The sequence below is a fragment of the Ornithorhynchus anatinus genome, chromosome 13 (assembly GCF_004115215.2).
Source record: "Ornithorhynchus anatinus isolate Pmale09 chromosome 13, mOrnAna1.pri.v4, whole genome shotgun sequence".
Taxonomy (NCBI): domain Eukaryota; kingdom Metazoa; phylum Chordata; class Mammalia; order Monotremata; family Ornithorhynchidae; genus Ornithorhynchus; species Ornithorhynchus anatinus.
In genome coordinates this window covers 1,895,735-1,911,779 of record NC_041740.1, presented here as the reverse complement: position 1 = coordinate 1,911,779, position 16,045 = coordinate 1,895,735, and the positions used below count along the sequence as shown (strand labels likewise).

Genomic DNA, 16,045 nt, shown 5'->3' with positions numbered 1-16,045 from the left:
GCCGCGCCGCTTCTCGCCGCCACGGCGGGCCGGCCCCCTCCCCGCGTCGGCGCCCTCCTCACCTCCACGTCCCGAGGGCTCCGGCGAGCCCCGCCCGTCCTCCGGGGCGATCCGGCCTCCGTCCCGGGCCCCGGGGTGGCGTCGGGAGGGTCGGGGGTCGGGTCGGGGAAGGCGGCCGGGTAGGCGGCGGCCGGCATGGGGCCGCCGGGCAGGGGGACGACGGAGCGGAGGAGCGCCGGGCCGGGCGGCGGGACGGGAGAGGCCCGGGGGACCCCCGCCCCGGGGCGGGCCCCGAACGACCGGTCTCACCTGCCCGGGCCCGGCGCCGCCCCCTCGCCCGGCCCGGAGAGCCGGAAAGACGGCTTCGGGCCCGGCCCCGCCGACGCCGGGCGGGCCCTCCCCGACCGGGACGATCGTCGTCTCCGCTCGGGGCCCCGCGCCGGTCCGTCGCGTTCGCCGCCGCCCCTCCCCGGGCCTCGGTTGCCTCATCCGCGAGACGGGGACGGAGACCGAGAGCTCCCGGGGGGCCGGGCCCCTCCCGCTCGCCTCCGCCCCGGCGCCCCGTACGGCGTCTGGCACGCGGGAAGCGCTTGGCCAATGTCGCCGGGACCGTCTCCGGATCGACAGTAACAACGCTGCCGCCGGTCGAGCGCTCGCCGCGCGCCGTTCTGAGCGCCGGGGGAGATCCGGGGTCGTCGGGCCGTCCCGCGGGAGGCTCGCGGCTAATCCCCGTTTCACAGATGAGGTCACCGAGGCCCGGGGAAGCGAAGCGACCCGTCCGCCGTCACACGGCCGACGGAGCCGGGAGTCGAACCCGTGACCCCCGACTCCGGAGCCCGGGCTCTCTCCGCCGAGGGCTCGGGGGAGGACGGCAGGACGGCAGGGAGAACGTTGGGATCCGCTAAGCGCCCGCCGGGTGCCGAGCGCCGTTGGGAGCGAGAGGCGGGGCCGTCGGCCCGTCCCGCGCGAGGCTCCCGGTCCCCGTCCCCGTTCGACGGACGGGGGGACTGAGGCGCCGACGGGTGAAGCGGCTTGCCCCACGTCACCCGGCTGACGGGCGGCGGGGCCGGGATCGGAACCCGTGACCCCCGGCCGACGCTCCCCGCCCGCGGCGGGCGACGGAGAGGTGAGGCGACTCGGCCGAGGTCGCCCGGCGGGGCGGGGATTCGAACCCGCGCCCTCTGACTCCCCGGCCCGGGCTCCTCCCGCCGAGCCGCGCCGCCTAGGGGCTGGCGGGCGGGCGCGGTGTCCCCCATTTCACAGAGGGGGGAGACCAAGGCACGGGGCGATGGGGTGACACGGAGAAGGATCGTGACGTCCGTCGAGCGCTTCCTAGAGGCTCGGCGGACAGGGCCCGGGCTTGGGAGTCGGGGGCCGTGGGTTCGAATCCCGGCTCCGCGACTGGGCCGACTTTGGGCCGGCCGCTTCGCTTCTCCGGGCCTCGGTTCCCTCGTCGGGAAAACGGGGGCGAAGACCGGGGGCCCCCCCGGGGGGGGGGGGGGGGCGACCCGATCACCCTGCATCCTCTCCGGCGCTTAGGCTTCGGAGTCAGAGGTCACGGGTTCGAATCCCGGCTCTGCCGCTCGTCAGCCGTGTGACCGCGGGCGAGCCGCTTCACTTCTCTGGGCCTCGGTCCCCTCGTCCGTAAAACGGGGATGAAGACGGTGAGCCCCACGGGGGACGGCCCGATTCCCCCGTGTCTCCCCCGGCGCTCGGGACGGTGCTCGGCACCTAGTGGGCGCCTAACAGATGCCGAGATTATCATCACCGTAGGAAGCGCTTAACGAACGCCATCATTTGCCAGGCGCCAGGCGCCGCGCTGGGCGCCGGGCCGGACACGAGCCAGTCGAGTCGGCGCCGCGGGGCTCGCGGCCTCCGCTTTTCAGGTGATCGACTGAGGCCCGGAGAGGCCAGGTGACCCGCCCGGGGTCACCCGGCAGGCGGGCGGGAGAGCCGGGATGAGAACCCGCGACCTTCCGACTCCCGGGCCTCTGCCCGCCGAGCGCTTAGTACAGTGCCCCGCACGCGGCGAGCGCTCAACGCGCACGACTGAACGAAGGAACCGGGCCGCGGGTACCACTCCCGGCTCCGCCACCCGCCTCGGGCCCGCCGCCTCCCTCCTCCGGGCCCCGGTTCCCCCGTCCGGAAAACGGGGACGGAGACCGGGAGCCCCGCGCGGGACGGGGACCGGGTCCGGCCCGCCGAGCTCGGAGCCGCCCCGGCGCTCGGGACGGCGTCTTGGCCCGTGCTAAGCGCCTAACGGGGGCCGGCGTCGTCATCGTTACCGCGGCTCGACGGACGCTGTTACCGGCGTCGTTTTTTATTACCGTTTGAGGGGGGGGGGCGGCGGGCCGCCGTCGCACCCCGGGCCGCGGACCCGCGACGGGACGGCCTCCGCGGGAATCCCGCGGTCCCGAGGGCTCGGGACGGGTTCGGGATCCCCCAGCGAGGCCGGAAGCGCAGGTGGGGGCGGAGGAGGGCGATCGGGGAGGGGCCGCGGGGCCCGACCCTCTCTCCGACAGCCCCCCCCCCCCGGCCTCTGACCTCTGACCCCCGCCGCCGAGGCCCCCGTCCTCTGCCGCCGGCGGAAGAGCCGCGACGCGGAGAAGAAACCGGCCGGAAGGAGAGCGAGCCGGCGAGGTCGGCACTGCCCGCGGGGTTGCCATGGCGACCCCTGGACCCCCCCCCCCCCCACCCCCGCGCCCCCGGTCTCCTCGGTGACCCGGGGGACCACCCTCTGGCGTCTCCACGGCAACCTCCGGCACGGGTCCAACCCCCCGGCCCCGACCCCCGATTTCACGCTTCCGCCGTCCCCTCTTGGGTCCCGCCCCCGGCCCCGCCTCGGTTTCCCCGGCACCCCCCGGGGATGGCCGAGCACCTCCGAAGGGGATGGACCCCGTTTCGGGGGGGGCGCGGGAGACAGGATCCCCCCGCCCGCCCCCCCGCCACGCGGACCCCCCCCCCAGAAAGAGAAGCCGCACGGCGTCGCGGGGAGAGCCCGCGGCAGAAGGTCACGGGTTCTAATCCCGGCTCCGCCACCCGTCCCCCGGGTGACCCCGGGGAAGCGGCTCCACGTCTCCGGGCCTCCCTCCCCTCGTCTATCAACAGGGCGATTAAGGCCGGGAACCCTCTGTGGGAAAGGGACCGCGTCCAACCCGACGACCCGAAGCGCTCGGTCCAGTGCTCCGCCCGTAGCAGGCGCTCCACAGATACGATCGAAGGGACCAACAGCCCCTCCGGCGCTCAGCGCGGCGGCGCAGCCAAGCGACGCCGACGGCGACCGGAGCCGTCGAGCGCCGCGCGCCCGTCGCGGGCGGAGGACGGGCCCGCTCACGGCCGGGTCGGCCTCTCCCGGGCGCCCCGGACGACGGAACGGGCGACTCTTCTCGAACGGGGGCCCGGCCCGCCGGCGGATCCCCGCCCCTCCCGCGTACCGGACCCCGCCCCGGGGAAACCGGTTCGGCGCTGCGACGGACGCCCCCGGGGTGCCCGGCTTCGCCTTCGCCCGCTGACTCGGGGCCGGATGAACGGTAACGTCGGCGTCTACTGAAGCGCCGACTCCGGGCCGGGCGCCGTTCTAAGCGCTGGGATCCCTACGGGAGACCGGGAGCCTCGCCCGATAATCATAACGTCGGTATCCGTCGAGCGCTCGCTACGCGCCCGATCCCGACAACGTCGGTATCCGTGTTAAGCGCTCGCCACGTGCCCGATCCCGATAACGTCATTATCCGTTTTAAACGCTCGCTACGTGCCCGATCCTGATAACGTGGGGATCCGTTTTAAGCGCTCGCTACGTGCCCCGTCCTGATAACGTCGGTATCCGTCGAGCGCCCGCTACGTGCCGAGCGCCGTTCTGAGCGCCGGGGGAGACACAGGGTCACCGGGTCGTCCCACGCGGGGCTCCCGGTCTTCATCCCCGTTTTCCAGACGAGGGGAGCGAGGCGCAGAGCCGTGAAGTGACTCGCCCACGGTCGCCCGGCTGACGGGGGGGGGGGGGCGGGGCCGGGACTCGAACCCGCGACCCCCGACACCCAAGCCCGGGCCCTTTCCGCCGAGCCGCGCTGCCGTCTCCTGGGGGGCCGGGCCCTTTAAGGGGGGCCGGAAAGGCGGGTTTCATCACCCCATCCTGCCCGCGCCGGCCGAGAGGTGGGTCGGCGGGAGGCGGCAACGGGTTTCCTGGTTTTGTCTCCCCGGCCCGAGGGCACGGCCCCCCCCCCGCCCCGGGCCCGGAGGAAGTCCGGCTCCCCCTCCCCGCGCGGCCGGGGAACCCGCGGGACCCGGGTTCCAATCCCACCCGCCCGCCGGGCGACCTCGGCCGCGTCGCTTCGCCTCTCCGGGCCTCGCTTCCCTCGCCTGGAGGACGGGGATTCGAGGCGGGGGCCCCGCCGTCGCTTAGGACGGAGCCCCGCACGCAGGAGAGAAGCGGCGGGGCTCGGCGGAAGGAGGTCGTGGGTTCGAATCCCGGCCCCGCCGCTTGGCAGCCGGGTGACGGTACCGTTTCACCCCTCTGGGCCTCGGTCCCCTCATCTGTCAAACGGGGACGAGGACCGGGAGCCCCCCGCGGGCCGACCCCACCGCCCCGTATCCCCCCCGGCGCTCGGAACGGCGCTCCGCACACAGTAGGCGCTTAGCAGATACCGACATGGATTAACTGACAGTAAGCGCTCAATCAACGGACGAACCCGACGCCCCCGTATCCATCCCGGCGCCTGGAACGGCGCCGGGCACGTAGTAGGCGCCTGAATGCCATCGCGGGGACGACTGTCCCCCGGGCCTCGGTTCCCTCATCCGGAAAATGGGGATTAAAAGCGGGAGCCCCGCCCAGTCGTACGGTGCTAATAATAATAACGCTGGGATCCGTCAAGCGCTTACTACGTGCGGAGCACCGTCCCGGGCGCCGGGGGAGACGCGGGGGAATCGGGTCGTCCCCCGTGGGGCTCCCGGTCCTCATCCCCGTTTGACAGATGAGGGAACCGAGGCCCGGGGAAGCGAAGCGACTCGCCCACGGTCACCCGGCCGACGAGTGGCGGAGCTGGGATTCGAACCCGTGACCTCTGACTCCAAAGCCCGGGCTCTTTCCGCTGAGCCGCGCTCTGCACACGGTAAGCGCTCAATAGATGCTGTTGAATGAATGAATGAAGGTCGCGGAGGCGAGGAGGGTAGGTGACCCTTAGGGGATCCGAGGCCCGTCGCCGTGGCGACCCAGACCCGGGCCCGGGAGGGTCAGCGGCCCTGGGTTCTAATCCCGGCTCCGCCGCCGGTCTGCCCCGTGACCTCGGGTCGCTCAGACGTTCCGTCGTACCGACGGGGCGCTCGCTTTGCGCACGGCGCCGGCCTCGACGCTCGGCATTCATCCGTTCGGTCGAACTGATATCGAGCGCTCGCCGTGCGCGCAGCACCGGCTTCGACGCGCGGCGTCCATTCATTCATTCATTCATTCGTACCGACGGAGCGCTCCCCGTGCGCGCGGCACTGGCCTCGACGCTCGCCATTCATTCATTCATTCAGTCGTACCGTCGGAGCGCTCACCATGCGCGCGGCACTGGCTTCGACGCTTGGCATTCATTCATTCATTCATTCATTCGTACCGACGGAGCGCTCACCGTGCGCGCGGCACTGGCCTCGACGCTCGCCATTCATTCATTCATTCATTCAGTCGTACCGTCGGAGCGCTCACCGTGTGCGCGGCACTGGCTTCGACGCTTGGCATTCATTCATTCATTCATTCATTCATTCATTCGTACCGACGGAGCGCTCACCGCGCGCAGAGCACTGGCCTCGATGCTCGCCATTCATTCATTCATTCATTCGGTCGTACCGACGGCGCGCTCACCGTGCGTGGAGCACTGGCCTAAACAGTTGGGCAACAGAGGGAGACCCCCCGCCCCCCCCCCCCACGGGGTCACTTCTCCGGGCCTCAGTTTCCCCATGAGCAAAGATGGGGATTCGATCCCGGTCGACCCCCCCCCCCCCCCGCCACCTCAACCAGCGGGCCCCGGGTGGGAATCCGGCGTCTCCTCCGGCGCCGGGCGCCACGCTTGGCCCGGAGCGAGCGCCGCTGAGAGAGGCCGCGCGGCTCGGCGGCGAGGGCGAGGCTTGGGAATCGGAGGTCGCGGGTTCGAATCCCGGCCCCGCCCCCTCGGGCGGCCGCGGGACCGCGGGCGAGTCGCTTCGCTTCTCCGGGCCTCGGTGACCTCATCTGGAAAATGGGGATTAAGAGTGTGAGCCCCACGCGGGACGTCCCGATTCCCCCGTGTCTCCCCCGGCGCTCAGAACGGTGCTCGGCGCGTAGTGAGCGCTTAACAGATACCGACATTATTATTATTATTATTAGATTCGTTCGTTCACCATATTCACCGAGCGCTTCCCGAGCGCGCGGAGGGGAGCGCTCGACCGAGGCTCCGCGGCCTCCCGGCTCGGGGGGGGGGTCGCCGCGCCGGAAAGGGCCCGGGCCCGGGTTCGAATCCCGCCCCCCCCCCCGGTCGGCCGGGCGATTCACTTCTCCGGGCCTCGGTTCCCTCGTCTGTCAGACGGGGACGGGGACCGGGAGCCTCGCGCGGGACTCCCCCGGCGCTCAGACCGGCGCTCGGCCCGTAGCGGGCGCTTCACAAGCACCGACATTTCTGTTCGCGTGAAATGAGGTCCGGAACCGAAATCGCCCGAGGAGGAAATTCGCTCCGAGTCTCCCCGCCGCAGAAGGAGCCCCGCGGAGGGGAGGGGCGACGCTGGTCTCTGGGGGGGACTGGAAACGGTCATCGGTGGGGGGGGTGATGACGATAGGGCGACCGAGGCACGGGCTCGCTCCATCCCCGGCGCCGGGCCGACCGCGCCGATCGCACCCGGGGCCCCGCCGTTCTCCCGGCGGCGTTCGTCGGGCGCCGGCCTCGCGCGGAGCGCCGCGTCCCGAGGGGGGAAACGTCCCGTGGCGCTCTCCCAGGCGCTCGGTACGGCGTCGAGCGTGTAGCGAGCCCTCAACGCTCTACCGCTCGCCCGACCGTTCAGTACGGCGCTCGGCACGCTTCCGCCGACCGACCCGTTCGGGTCCCGGTCGCCTGACGGGGCGATCGGCCGAGCGCTTAGTCGGCGCGGAGCACCGGGCCGGGCGCTGGGGAGGGCCGGCGCTCAAGTCTACCGCGGGCGGGGCACTGGACTGGACGCCCGGGCCAGAGGAAGGGATTCGTTCATTCATCCTGTCGATGGAGCGCTTCCCGCGTGCGGAGCGCTGGACCGGACGCCCGGGGGCGAACGGCGGATTCGTTCGTTCGTCGCACTTACCGAGCGCCTCCCGCGTGCCGAGCACTGGACCGAACGGTCGGGAGCGAACGGCGGATTCATTCGTCATATTTACCGAGCGCTTCCCGCGCGTCGGCACTGTACCGAACGCCCGGGCGAGAGAAACAGATTCATTCACTCATCGTATTCATTGACGGCAGAGCACTGTGCCGAACGCCCGGGAGCGAGCGGCGGATTCGTTCGTTCGTCGTATTCACCGAGCGCAGAGCACTGTGCCGAACGCCCGGGAGCGAACGACGGATTCGTTCGTCGTGCTCACTGAGCGCTTCCTGCGTGCAGAGCACTGGACTGAACGCTTGGGCGAGCGACGTAGACTGAGGAGCAGCGTGGCTCAGTGGAAAGAGCACGGGCTTCGGAGTCAGAGTTCACGGGTTCGGATCCCGGCTCGGCCACTTGTCTGCTGTGTGACTTTGGGCGAGTCGCTTAACGTCTCTGTGCCTCCGTTCCCTCATCGGCAAAGTGGGGATCGAGACCGTGAGCCCCACGGGGGGGGACGACCCGATTCCCCCGCGTCTACCCCGGCGCTTAGAACGGTGCTCGGCACGTAGTGAGCGCTTAACAGATGCCGACGTTATTATTATTATTGGATTCGTCCGTTCACCGTATTCACTGAGCGCCCCCCGAGTGCACAGCCCTGCGCTGAACGCTCGGGCGACCGTTCGATCATCGTATTTACCGCCTGCTCATCGGGCGCGCCAAACACCGTACTGAGCGCCTGGGAGAGGACGACAGAACAACAGACGGACACGTCCCCTGCCCGCAACGAGCTCACGGTCCGGGGGGAGGTTTATCGATTTATAGAAACAAATGACGTTAGCAGACACAATTAATAACGTCGGTATCCGTTAAGCGCTCACTACGCGCACAGCACCGTCCTAAGCGCCGGGGGGAGATCCGGGGGTCATCGGGTCGCCCCGCGGGAGGCTCCCGGTCTCCATCCCCACTCTCCAGACGAGGTCGCCGAGGCCCAGAGAAGCGAAGCGACTCGCCCGAGGCCGCCCGGCTGCCGAGGGGCAGGGCCGGGATTCGAACCCGTGACCTCTGACTCCCAAGCCCGGGCTCTTGCCCCCGAGTCACGCTGCTTCTCCACAGTCGAGGAGGGGCCGACGGCCCACTGACGAGCCGAGCGCCGTACTGAGCGCTCGGGGCCGGGGGGAAGAGGAGAGTAAGCGGACACGATCTCCGCCGTCGAGGAGCTCACGGTCCGCTACGAGCCGAGCGCCGTACTGAACGCTTCCGGGGGGGAAGAGCGGAGTCGGCGGACACGGCCCTCGCTCTCGGGAAGTTGACGGCCTACCGCGAGCCGGGCGCCGTACTGAACGCTCGGGGAAGTGCAGAGTCAGCGGACACGGCCCTCGCTCTCGGGAAGCTGACGGTCTATTATGAGCCGAGCGCCGTACTGAACGCTCGGGGGGGGGAAGAGCGGAGTCGGCGGACACGATCCCCGCTCTCAAGGAGCTGACGGTCCACTAGGAGCCGAGCGCCGTACTGAACGCTTCGGGGGGGGAAGAGCGGAGTCGGCGGACACGGCCCTCGCTCTCGGGAAGTTGACGGCCTACCGCGAGCCGGGCGCCGTACTGAACGCTCGGGGGGGGCGGAGCAGGAGAGTCAGCGGACACGGCCCTCGTTCTCGGGAAGTTGACGGTCTACCGCGAGCCGAGCGCCGTACTGAACGCTGGTGGGGGGGGGAGAACGGAGTCGGCGGACACGATTCCCGCTCTCAAGGAGTTGACGGTCCACTAGGAGCCGAGCGCCGTACTGAACGCTTCGGGGGGGGGAAGAGCGGAGTCGGCGGACACGGCCCTCGCTCTCGGGAAGTTGACGGCCTACCGCGAGCCGGGCGCCGTACTGAACGCTCGGGGGGGGCGGAGCAGGAGAGTCAGCGGACACGGCCCTCGTTCTCGGGAAGTTGACGGTCTACCGCGAGCCGAGCGCCGTACTGAACGCTGGTGGGGGGGGGAGAACGGAGTCGGCGGACACGATTCCCGCTCTCAAGGAGTTGACGGTCCACTAGGAGCCGAGCGCCGTACTGAACGCTCCGGGGGGGGGGGAGGAAAGTAGAGTCAGCGGACACGGCCCTCGCTCTGGGGAAGCTGACGGTCTATTATGAGCCGAGCGCCGTACTGAACGCTCGGGGGGTGGGGGGGAGCAGGAGAGTCAGCGGACCCGATCCCCGCGTGCGCGGTGCACTGCACTGAGCGCTCGGGAGAGGCCGGGATCAGCGGGGCCGCCCTCTCGGGGGAAAACCTCATAATCCTCTCGCCCCCGGCCTCGGAGCCCCGACCTCCGGCGTGCGAGATTCGCACACGCATCCCCGGCCTCCAGCGGGATGCGGAGCCCCTCCCTGGGATCCCCCGGGCCCGCCTGCGACCCCTGACCCCCGACCCCCTGACCCCCGACCCCTCCCCAGCAGGAAGGTTGGCTCCCTGGGAGGGGGGGCAAGGGGACGGGCAGGGGTGTGGGCACGAAGGCCGAGGGGGCAGAGATGGGGGGAAAGGGGATGGGCATATGGGGGAGGAAGGGGCCGGGCCGGGATGTGGGCCTGAAGGCGAGGGGGCAGAGGCGGGGGGAAGGGGACGGGCAGGGGTGTGGGCACGAAGGCAGAGGGGGCACAGAGGAGGGGAGGGGGCGGGCTGGGGTGTGGGCATGAGGGCAAGGGGGCAGAGATGGGGGCACAGAGGGGGCACAGAGGGGGGCAAGGGGACGGGCAAAGGGGTGGGCGTGAAGGTGAGGGGGGGCTGGGGGGCAGACTGGGGTGTGGGCATGAGGGCAAGGGGGCAGAGATGGGGGCAAGGGGATGGGCATGGGGGCACAGAGGGGGCGCAGGGGGGGGAGAAGGGGACGGGCAAAGGGGTGGGCACGGAGGTGAGGGGGGACGGGGGGGCAGACTGGGGTGTGGGCATGAGGGCAAGGGGGCAGAGATGGGGGCAAGGGGATGGGCATGGGGGCACAGAGGGGGCGCAGGGGGGGGAGAAGGGGACGGGCAAAGGGGTGGGCACGGAGGTGAGGGGGCACGGAGGGGGGAAGGGGATGAGAAGGGGGGAAGGGGCCGGACAGGGTGCGGGCAGGCGGGCAGGCGGGCAGGGGGGCGGGCAGGGGTGTGGCCCGAGGGCAAGGGGGCGCACAGAGGGGTGAGGAGCCGGGCAGGGGGCGCGGGGCCCGTGCTCACCTTGGCATAATAGAGCATCCACAGCTCGTAGAGCCGCTCCTCGGTGGCCATGCTCCCTCCTTCCTCCTCCTCCTCCCGCTCCTTCCTGCTGCGGCCGCCGCCGCCCGTCCTCGTCCACCTGCTCCTAGCGCGGCGGCGGGGCCACGGCGGGCGCCCCGCCTGCAGGGGGCGCTGCGTGGGGTGGGATCCGGGGCCGGCCCCCGGGAGGGGGGGGAGGGGGGCGGGGCCGAGGCCCGGGGCGGCGCCTCTCATTGGGCGAGGCCGGGAAGGGGGCGGGGGCTGGAGGCTCCGCCCCTTTCTCCTCGGCCCGAGGGCGGGCCCGCCTCCCGCGCAGGCGCACCAGGGAGGGGCGGCGACCCAGTGGGCGTGGCCAGGCGGCCCCGCCCCTTTCTCCTCGCCTTGAGGGCGGCCCCGTCTCCCGCGCGGGCGCAGTAGGGAGGGGGCGGGAGACGAGTGGGCGTGGTCAGACGGCCCCGCCCCTTTCTCCTCGCCCTGAGGACGGCCACGCCTTCCGCGCAGGCGCACCAGGGAGGGGCGGCGACCTAGTGGGCGTGGCCAGGCGGCCCCGCCCCTTTCTCCTCGCCTTGAGGGCGGCCCCGTCTCCCGCGCGGGCGCAGTAGGGAGGGGGCGGGAGACGAGTGGGCGTGGTCAGACGGCCCCGCCCCTTTCTCCTCGCCCTGAGGACGGCCCCGCCTCCCGCGCAGGCGCAGTAGGGAGGGGGCGGGAGACGAGTGGGCGTGGTCAGGCGGCCCCGCCCCTTTCTCCTCGCCCTGAGGACGGCCCCGCCTTCCGCGCAGGCGCACCAGGAAGGGGCGGCGACCCAGTGGGCGTGGCCAGGCGGCTCCACCCCTTCTTCTCGCCCTGAGGGCGGCCCCGTCTCCCGCGCGGGCGCAGTAGGGAGGGGGCGGGAGACGAGTGGGCGTGGTCAGACGGCCACGCCCCTTTCTCCTCGCCCTGAGGACGGCCCCGCCTCCCGCGCAGGCGCAGTAGGAAGGGGGCGGGAGACGAGTGGGCGTGACCAGGCGGCTCCGCCCCTTCTCCTCGCCCTGAGGGCGGCCCCGCCTCCCGCGCAAGCGCACCAGGGAGGGGCGGGAAGCGAGTGGGCGTGGCCAGGTGGCTCCGCCCCTTTCTCTTCGCTCAGAAGGCGGCCCCGCCTCCCGCGCAGGCGCACTAGGGAGGGGCGGTAACCGAGTGGGCGTGGTCGGGTGGCCCCGCCCCTTTCTCTTCGGCCCGAGGGCGGCCCCGCCTCCCTTGCAGGCGCACCAGGAAGGGGCGGGAAGCCAGTGGGCGGGGTCTGGGGCGTGGCCGGGAGGCTCCGCCCCTTTCTCTTCGGCCTGAGGGCGGCCCTGCCTCCTGCCCCAGGAATGGGCGGGGCCGACCCTAGGGCGTGACTGGAGGCGTGGCCTGGAGGCTCCGCCCATCTCTCAGCTTTAAGGCAGCCCTGCCTCCTGCGCAGGCGCACTAGGAGTGGGTGGGAAGACGGTGGGCGTGGCCCTGTGGCCCCGCCCATTTCTCAACCTCCGGAGGGCGGTCCTGCCTCGTGCGCAGGCGCCCCAGGAATGGGCGGGGAGCCATTGGGCGTCGTCGGGGGGCGGGGCCCGGAGGCCCCGCCCCCTTATCCTCAGCCGGAGAGCCGCCCTGCCTCCTGCGCAGGCGCACCAGGAATGGGCGGGAAGCCGGGGGGCGTGGCCCGGAGGCCCCGCCCCTTCCTCCTCAGCCGGAGAGCCGCCCTGCCTCCTGCGCAGGCGCACTAGGATTGGGCGGGAAGCCGGGGGGCGTGGCCACATGGCCCCGCCCCTTTCCCCTCACCTCGAGGGCGGCCCGGCCTCCTGCGCAGGCGCACCAGGAATGGGCGGGAAATCAGTGGGCGTGGCCCGGAGGCCCCGCCCCTTTCCCCTCAGCTCGAGGGCAGCTCGGGGATTTCCTTCACCCGCCCGGGGCCTGCTGGGAAAACCCACAGATAGATTGATAATAAGAATGATAATAAGAATGATGATGTCGGTAATAATGTTAGTATTTGTTAAGCGCTTACTATGTGCAGAGCACCGTTCTGGGCGCTGGGGGAGATACGGGGTCATCAGGCTGTCCCAGGCTCCCAGTTAATCCCCATTTTACAGATGAGGTCACTGAGGCCCAGAGAGGTGAAGTGACTCGCCCACAGTCCCACAGCTGACAAGTGGCAGAGCCGGGAATCGAACCCATGACCCCTGACTCCGAAGCCCAGGCTCTTTCCGCTGAGCTATGCTGCTTCTCTACGAGATACAAGGTCATCAGGTTGTCCCCCGTAGGGCTCACAGTCTTCATCCCCATTTTAAAGATGAGGTCACTGAGGGGCAGAGGAGTGAAGTGACACTAATCATAATAATGCTGGCATTTGTTAAGTGTCTACTAGGTACCAAGCACTGGCCTAAGCGCTGGGGGAGACACAAGGTCATCAGGTGGTCCCACGTGGGGCTCCCCCTCTTCATCCCCATTTACCAGACGAGGTCATCGAGGCCCAGAGAAGTGCAGTGACTGGCCCAAAAGTCACGCGGGGCGCTTTCCAAGCGCTTAGTACAGCGCTCTGCGCGTGTAAGCGCTCAATAAGGGCTAGTGAATGAAGTGGCGGAGGTGGGATTAGAACCCATGACCTCCGACTCCCAGGACCTACCCGCTAGGCCACGCTGGTGCTTGGCAGAATTCACCTAGCTATGTGTGATTTATTGATTTATTGAATCATGTCTGTCGCCCCTAGACTGTAAGCTCATGGTGGGCAAGGAATGCATCTGTTTATTGTTCTACTGTCCTCTCCCAACCACTTAGCACAGTGCTCCGCACACAGTAATAATCATAACGTTGGTATTTGTTAAGCGCTTACTCTGTGCCGAGCACCGTTCTAAGCGCCGGGGGAGATCCGGGGTCATCGGGTCGTCCCACGTGAGGCTCCCAGTTAATCCCCGTTTTCCAGATGAGGTCACTGAGGCCCGGAGAAGCGAAGTGACTCGCCCACGGTCACCCAGCTGACAAGGGGCAGAGCGGGGATTCGAACCCCTGACCCCTGACTCCCAAGCCCAGGCTCTTGCCCCTGAGCCACGCTGCTTCTCTAAGCCCTGGACGAGTAAGACTGAATGAATGCACGGACATGGAGCTCACGGTCTTAATCTCCCGATGAGGCAACTGAGGCACAGAGAAGAGAAGTGACTTGCCCAAGGCCACCCAGCGGACAAGGTGGTGGAGCCGGGATTAGAACCCACGACCTTCTGACTCCCAGGCTCGGACTCCGTCCGTTCCCCCAGAAGGGATTGGCCATTTGAGAGCGGGAAGCGGCGTGGCTCAGCGGAAAGAGCCTCGGGCTTGGGAGTCAGAGGTCGTGGGTTCGAATCCCCGCTCTGCCGCTCGGCAGCTGGGTGACCGTGGGCGAGTCACTTCGCTTCTCTGGGCCTCGGTGACCTCGTCTGGAAAATGGGGATGAAGACCGGGAGCCTCACGGGGGACGACCCGATGACCCCGGATCTCCCCCGGCGCTTAGAACGGTGCTCGGCACATAGTGAGCGCTTAACAAATACCAACGTTATTATTATTATTTGAGGAGGGGGACTAAACTGCTGTCTACTGTGCGACCTTGGGCAAGTCACTTGTCTTTTCTATGCCCCACTTAGCTCATCCATATAATGGGGACATAAAGACTGGGAGCCCCATGGGGGACGTGGCCCGGTCAGCTTGCCTCTACACCAGCACTCAGTACAGTGCCTGGCACATTCATTCATTCAATAGTATTTATTGAGCGCTTACTACGTGCAGAGCACTGTACTAAGCGCTTGGCTTGTGCAACCGGGCAGCAGATAGAAACCATCCCTGCCCAATGACGGGCTCACGGTCTAAACGGGGGAGACCGAGGGCGGGGCAAAAGAGAACGAAACAAAAACACGACAACATCATCACGATAAATAGAATCAGGGGGATGGACACAAAATAAATAGGGTGATAAATAATATATACAAATGAGCACAGTGCTGAGGGGAAGGGGGAAGAACAGAGGGTGGGAAGGGGGAGCAGGCTCAGTCTGGGAAGGCCTCCTGGAGGAGGTCTTTGAGCAGGAGAAGAGAGTTTAGCGACACAGTGAGCGCTTAACGTATTTTTTTCCAAAAAGGGCAAGGAGGTTCGGCGCCATTTGCATCGAAAGGAGAAAACTTGCAAATGTTAGGTAAATCAGCACCTGCTGTTGCCCTTTTTGGTTTTGGGAGGGTAGATGGGACGGGGGCGGTTCTGAGGCCGCGGGGCAGCGGAGGGTGACCCGCACGCGGCCCACGTCTGCCGTCCTGCTGCTGCCCTGGCGTCCGGCTCAGTCCGGGACCCGGGTTCGTTTATTCATTCGTTCAACGGTATCTATCGAGCGCTTACTATGTGCAGAGCACCGTTCCCCTCCCCGTGCCTTCCACCCACCCCGGCGGGACTCGCCAGCCAGATTCGTCTCCTTAAGGGCAGAGCCGGGGACGGGGCAGTGGAGGAGACGGGCACTGAGGGGAGAGGGGCAGGGGTGAGGATGATGATGGTGGTGGTGGTATCTGTTAAGCGCTCACTATGCGCCGAGCACCGTTCTAAGCGCTGGGGGAGATCCAGGGCCATCGGGTGGTCCCCCGGGAGGCTCCCGGTCTTCATCCCCATTTGACAGATGCGGTCACTGAGGCACCGAGAAGCGAAGCGACTCGCCCACGGTCACCCGGCTGACAGGTGGCGGAGCCGGGATTAGGACCCACGACCTCTGACTCCCCAGCCCGGCCTCTCTCCATCCAGGCCACGCTGCTTCTCGACAGCATGGAAGAGAAACAGCGGGGCCTAGTGGGTAGAGCCCGGGCCTGGCAGCCAGAAGGACCCGGGTTCTAATTCTGCCTCCGCCACTTTGCTGGGGGACCTTGGGCGAGTCGCTTCACCTCTCTGGGCCTCGGGGGCCTCCTCTGTAAAACGGGGATGGAGGCTGTGAGTCCCACGGGGGACGGGGACTGTGTCCAAACCGATTTACTTGCATCCCCCCCCGTCGCCTAGTACAGTGTCTGGCACAGAGTAAGCGCTGAAGAAATACCATCTTGAAAAGAGAGAGAAGGGGAAGGGGGCATTTAGGGCAGAGGGGCAGGGAGCTGGGGCATTTACTAGACTCAGGGACGGGAGACACCGGGAGGAGAGAGTCCGGGGCATCAAGACTGTAAGCGAATTGTACTTTCTAAGCGCTTAGTGCAGCGCTCTGCACACAGTAAGCGCTCAGTAAATACCATCGAATGAATGAGGGAAGTCGAGGGTGGGGAGTGCATCTGTTCATTCTTCTATTGTCCTCTCCCAAGCGCTCAGTAGAGTGCTCTGCACACAGTAAGCGCCCCATAAATACCATGAGAAGCAACGCTGCTCCGGGGAAAGAGCCCGGGCTGGGGAGTCAGAGGTCATGGGTTCGAATCCCGGCTCTGCCACTCGTCAGCTGGGTGACTGTGGGCCAGTCACTTCACTTCTCTGTGCCTCAGTGACCTCATCTGTCAAACGGGGATTAACTGTGAGCCTCACGTGGGACGACCTGATTCCCCTGTATCTCCCCCAGCGCTTAGAACGGTGCTCTGC

The 16,045-nt window shown here is 68.5% G+C and overlaps 1 protein-coding gene across 1 annotated transcript in view; it reads right to left on the bottom strand.

The window, feature by feature from the left end:
- The window catches only part of NBEAL2 (neurobeachin like 2), a 53,719-nt gene extending 43,126 nt beyond the window's left edge, over positions 1–10,593 (bottom strand). The window contains exon 1 of the mRNA XM_029077846.2: positions 10,463–10,593. Within this exon, the coding sequence (XP_028933679.1) occupies positions 10,463–10,513 (51 nt within the window). The 5' untranslated portion in view covers positions 10,514–10,593. The remainder of the gene's footprint in view (positions 1–10,462) is intronic.
- Between the last annotated feature and the right edge of the window lie 5,452 nt (positions 10,594–16,045).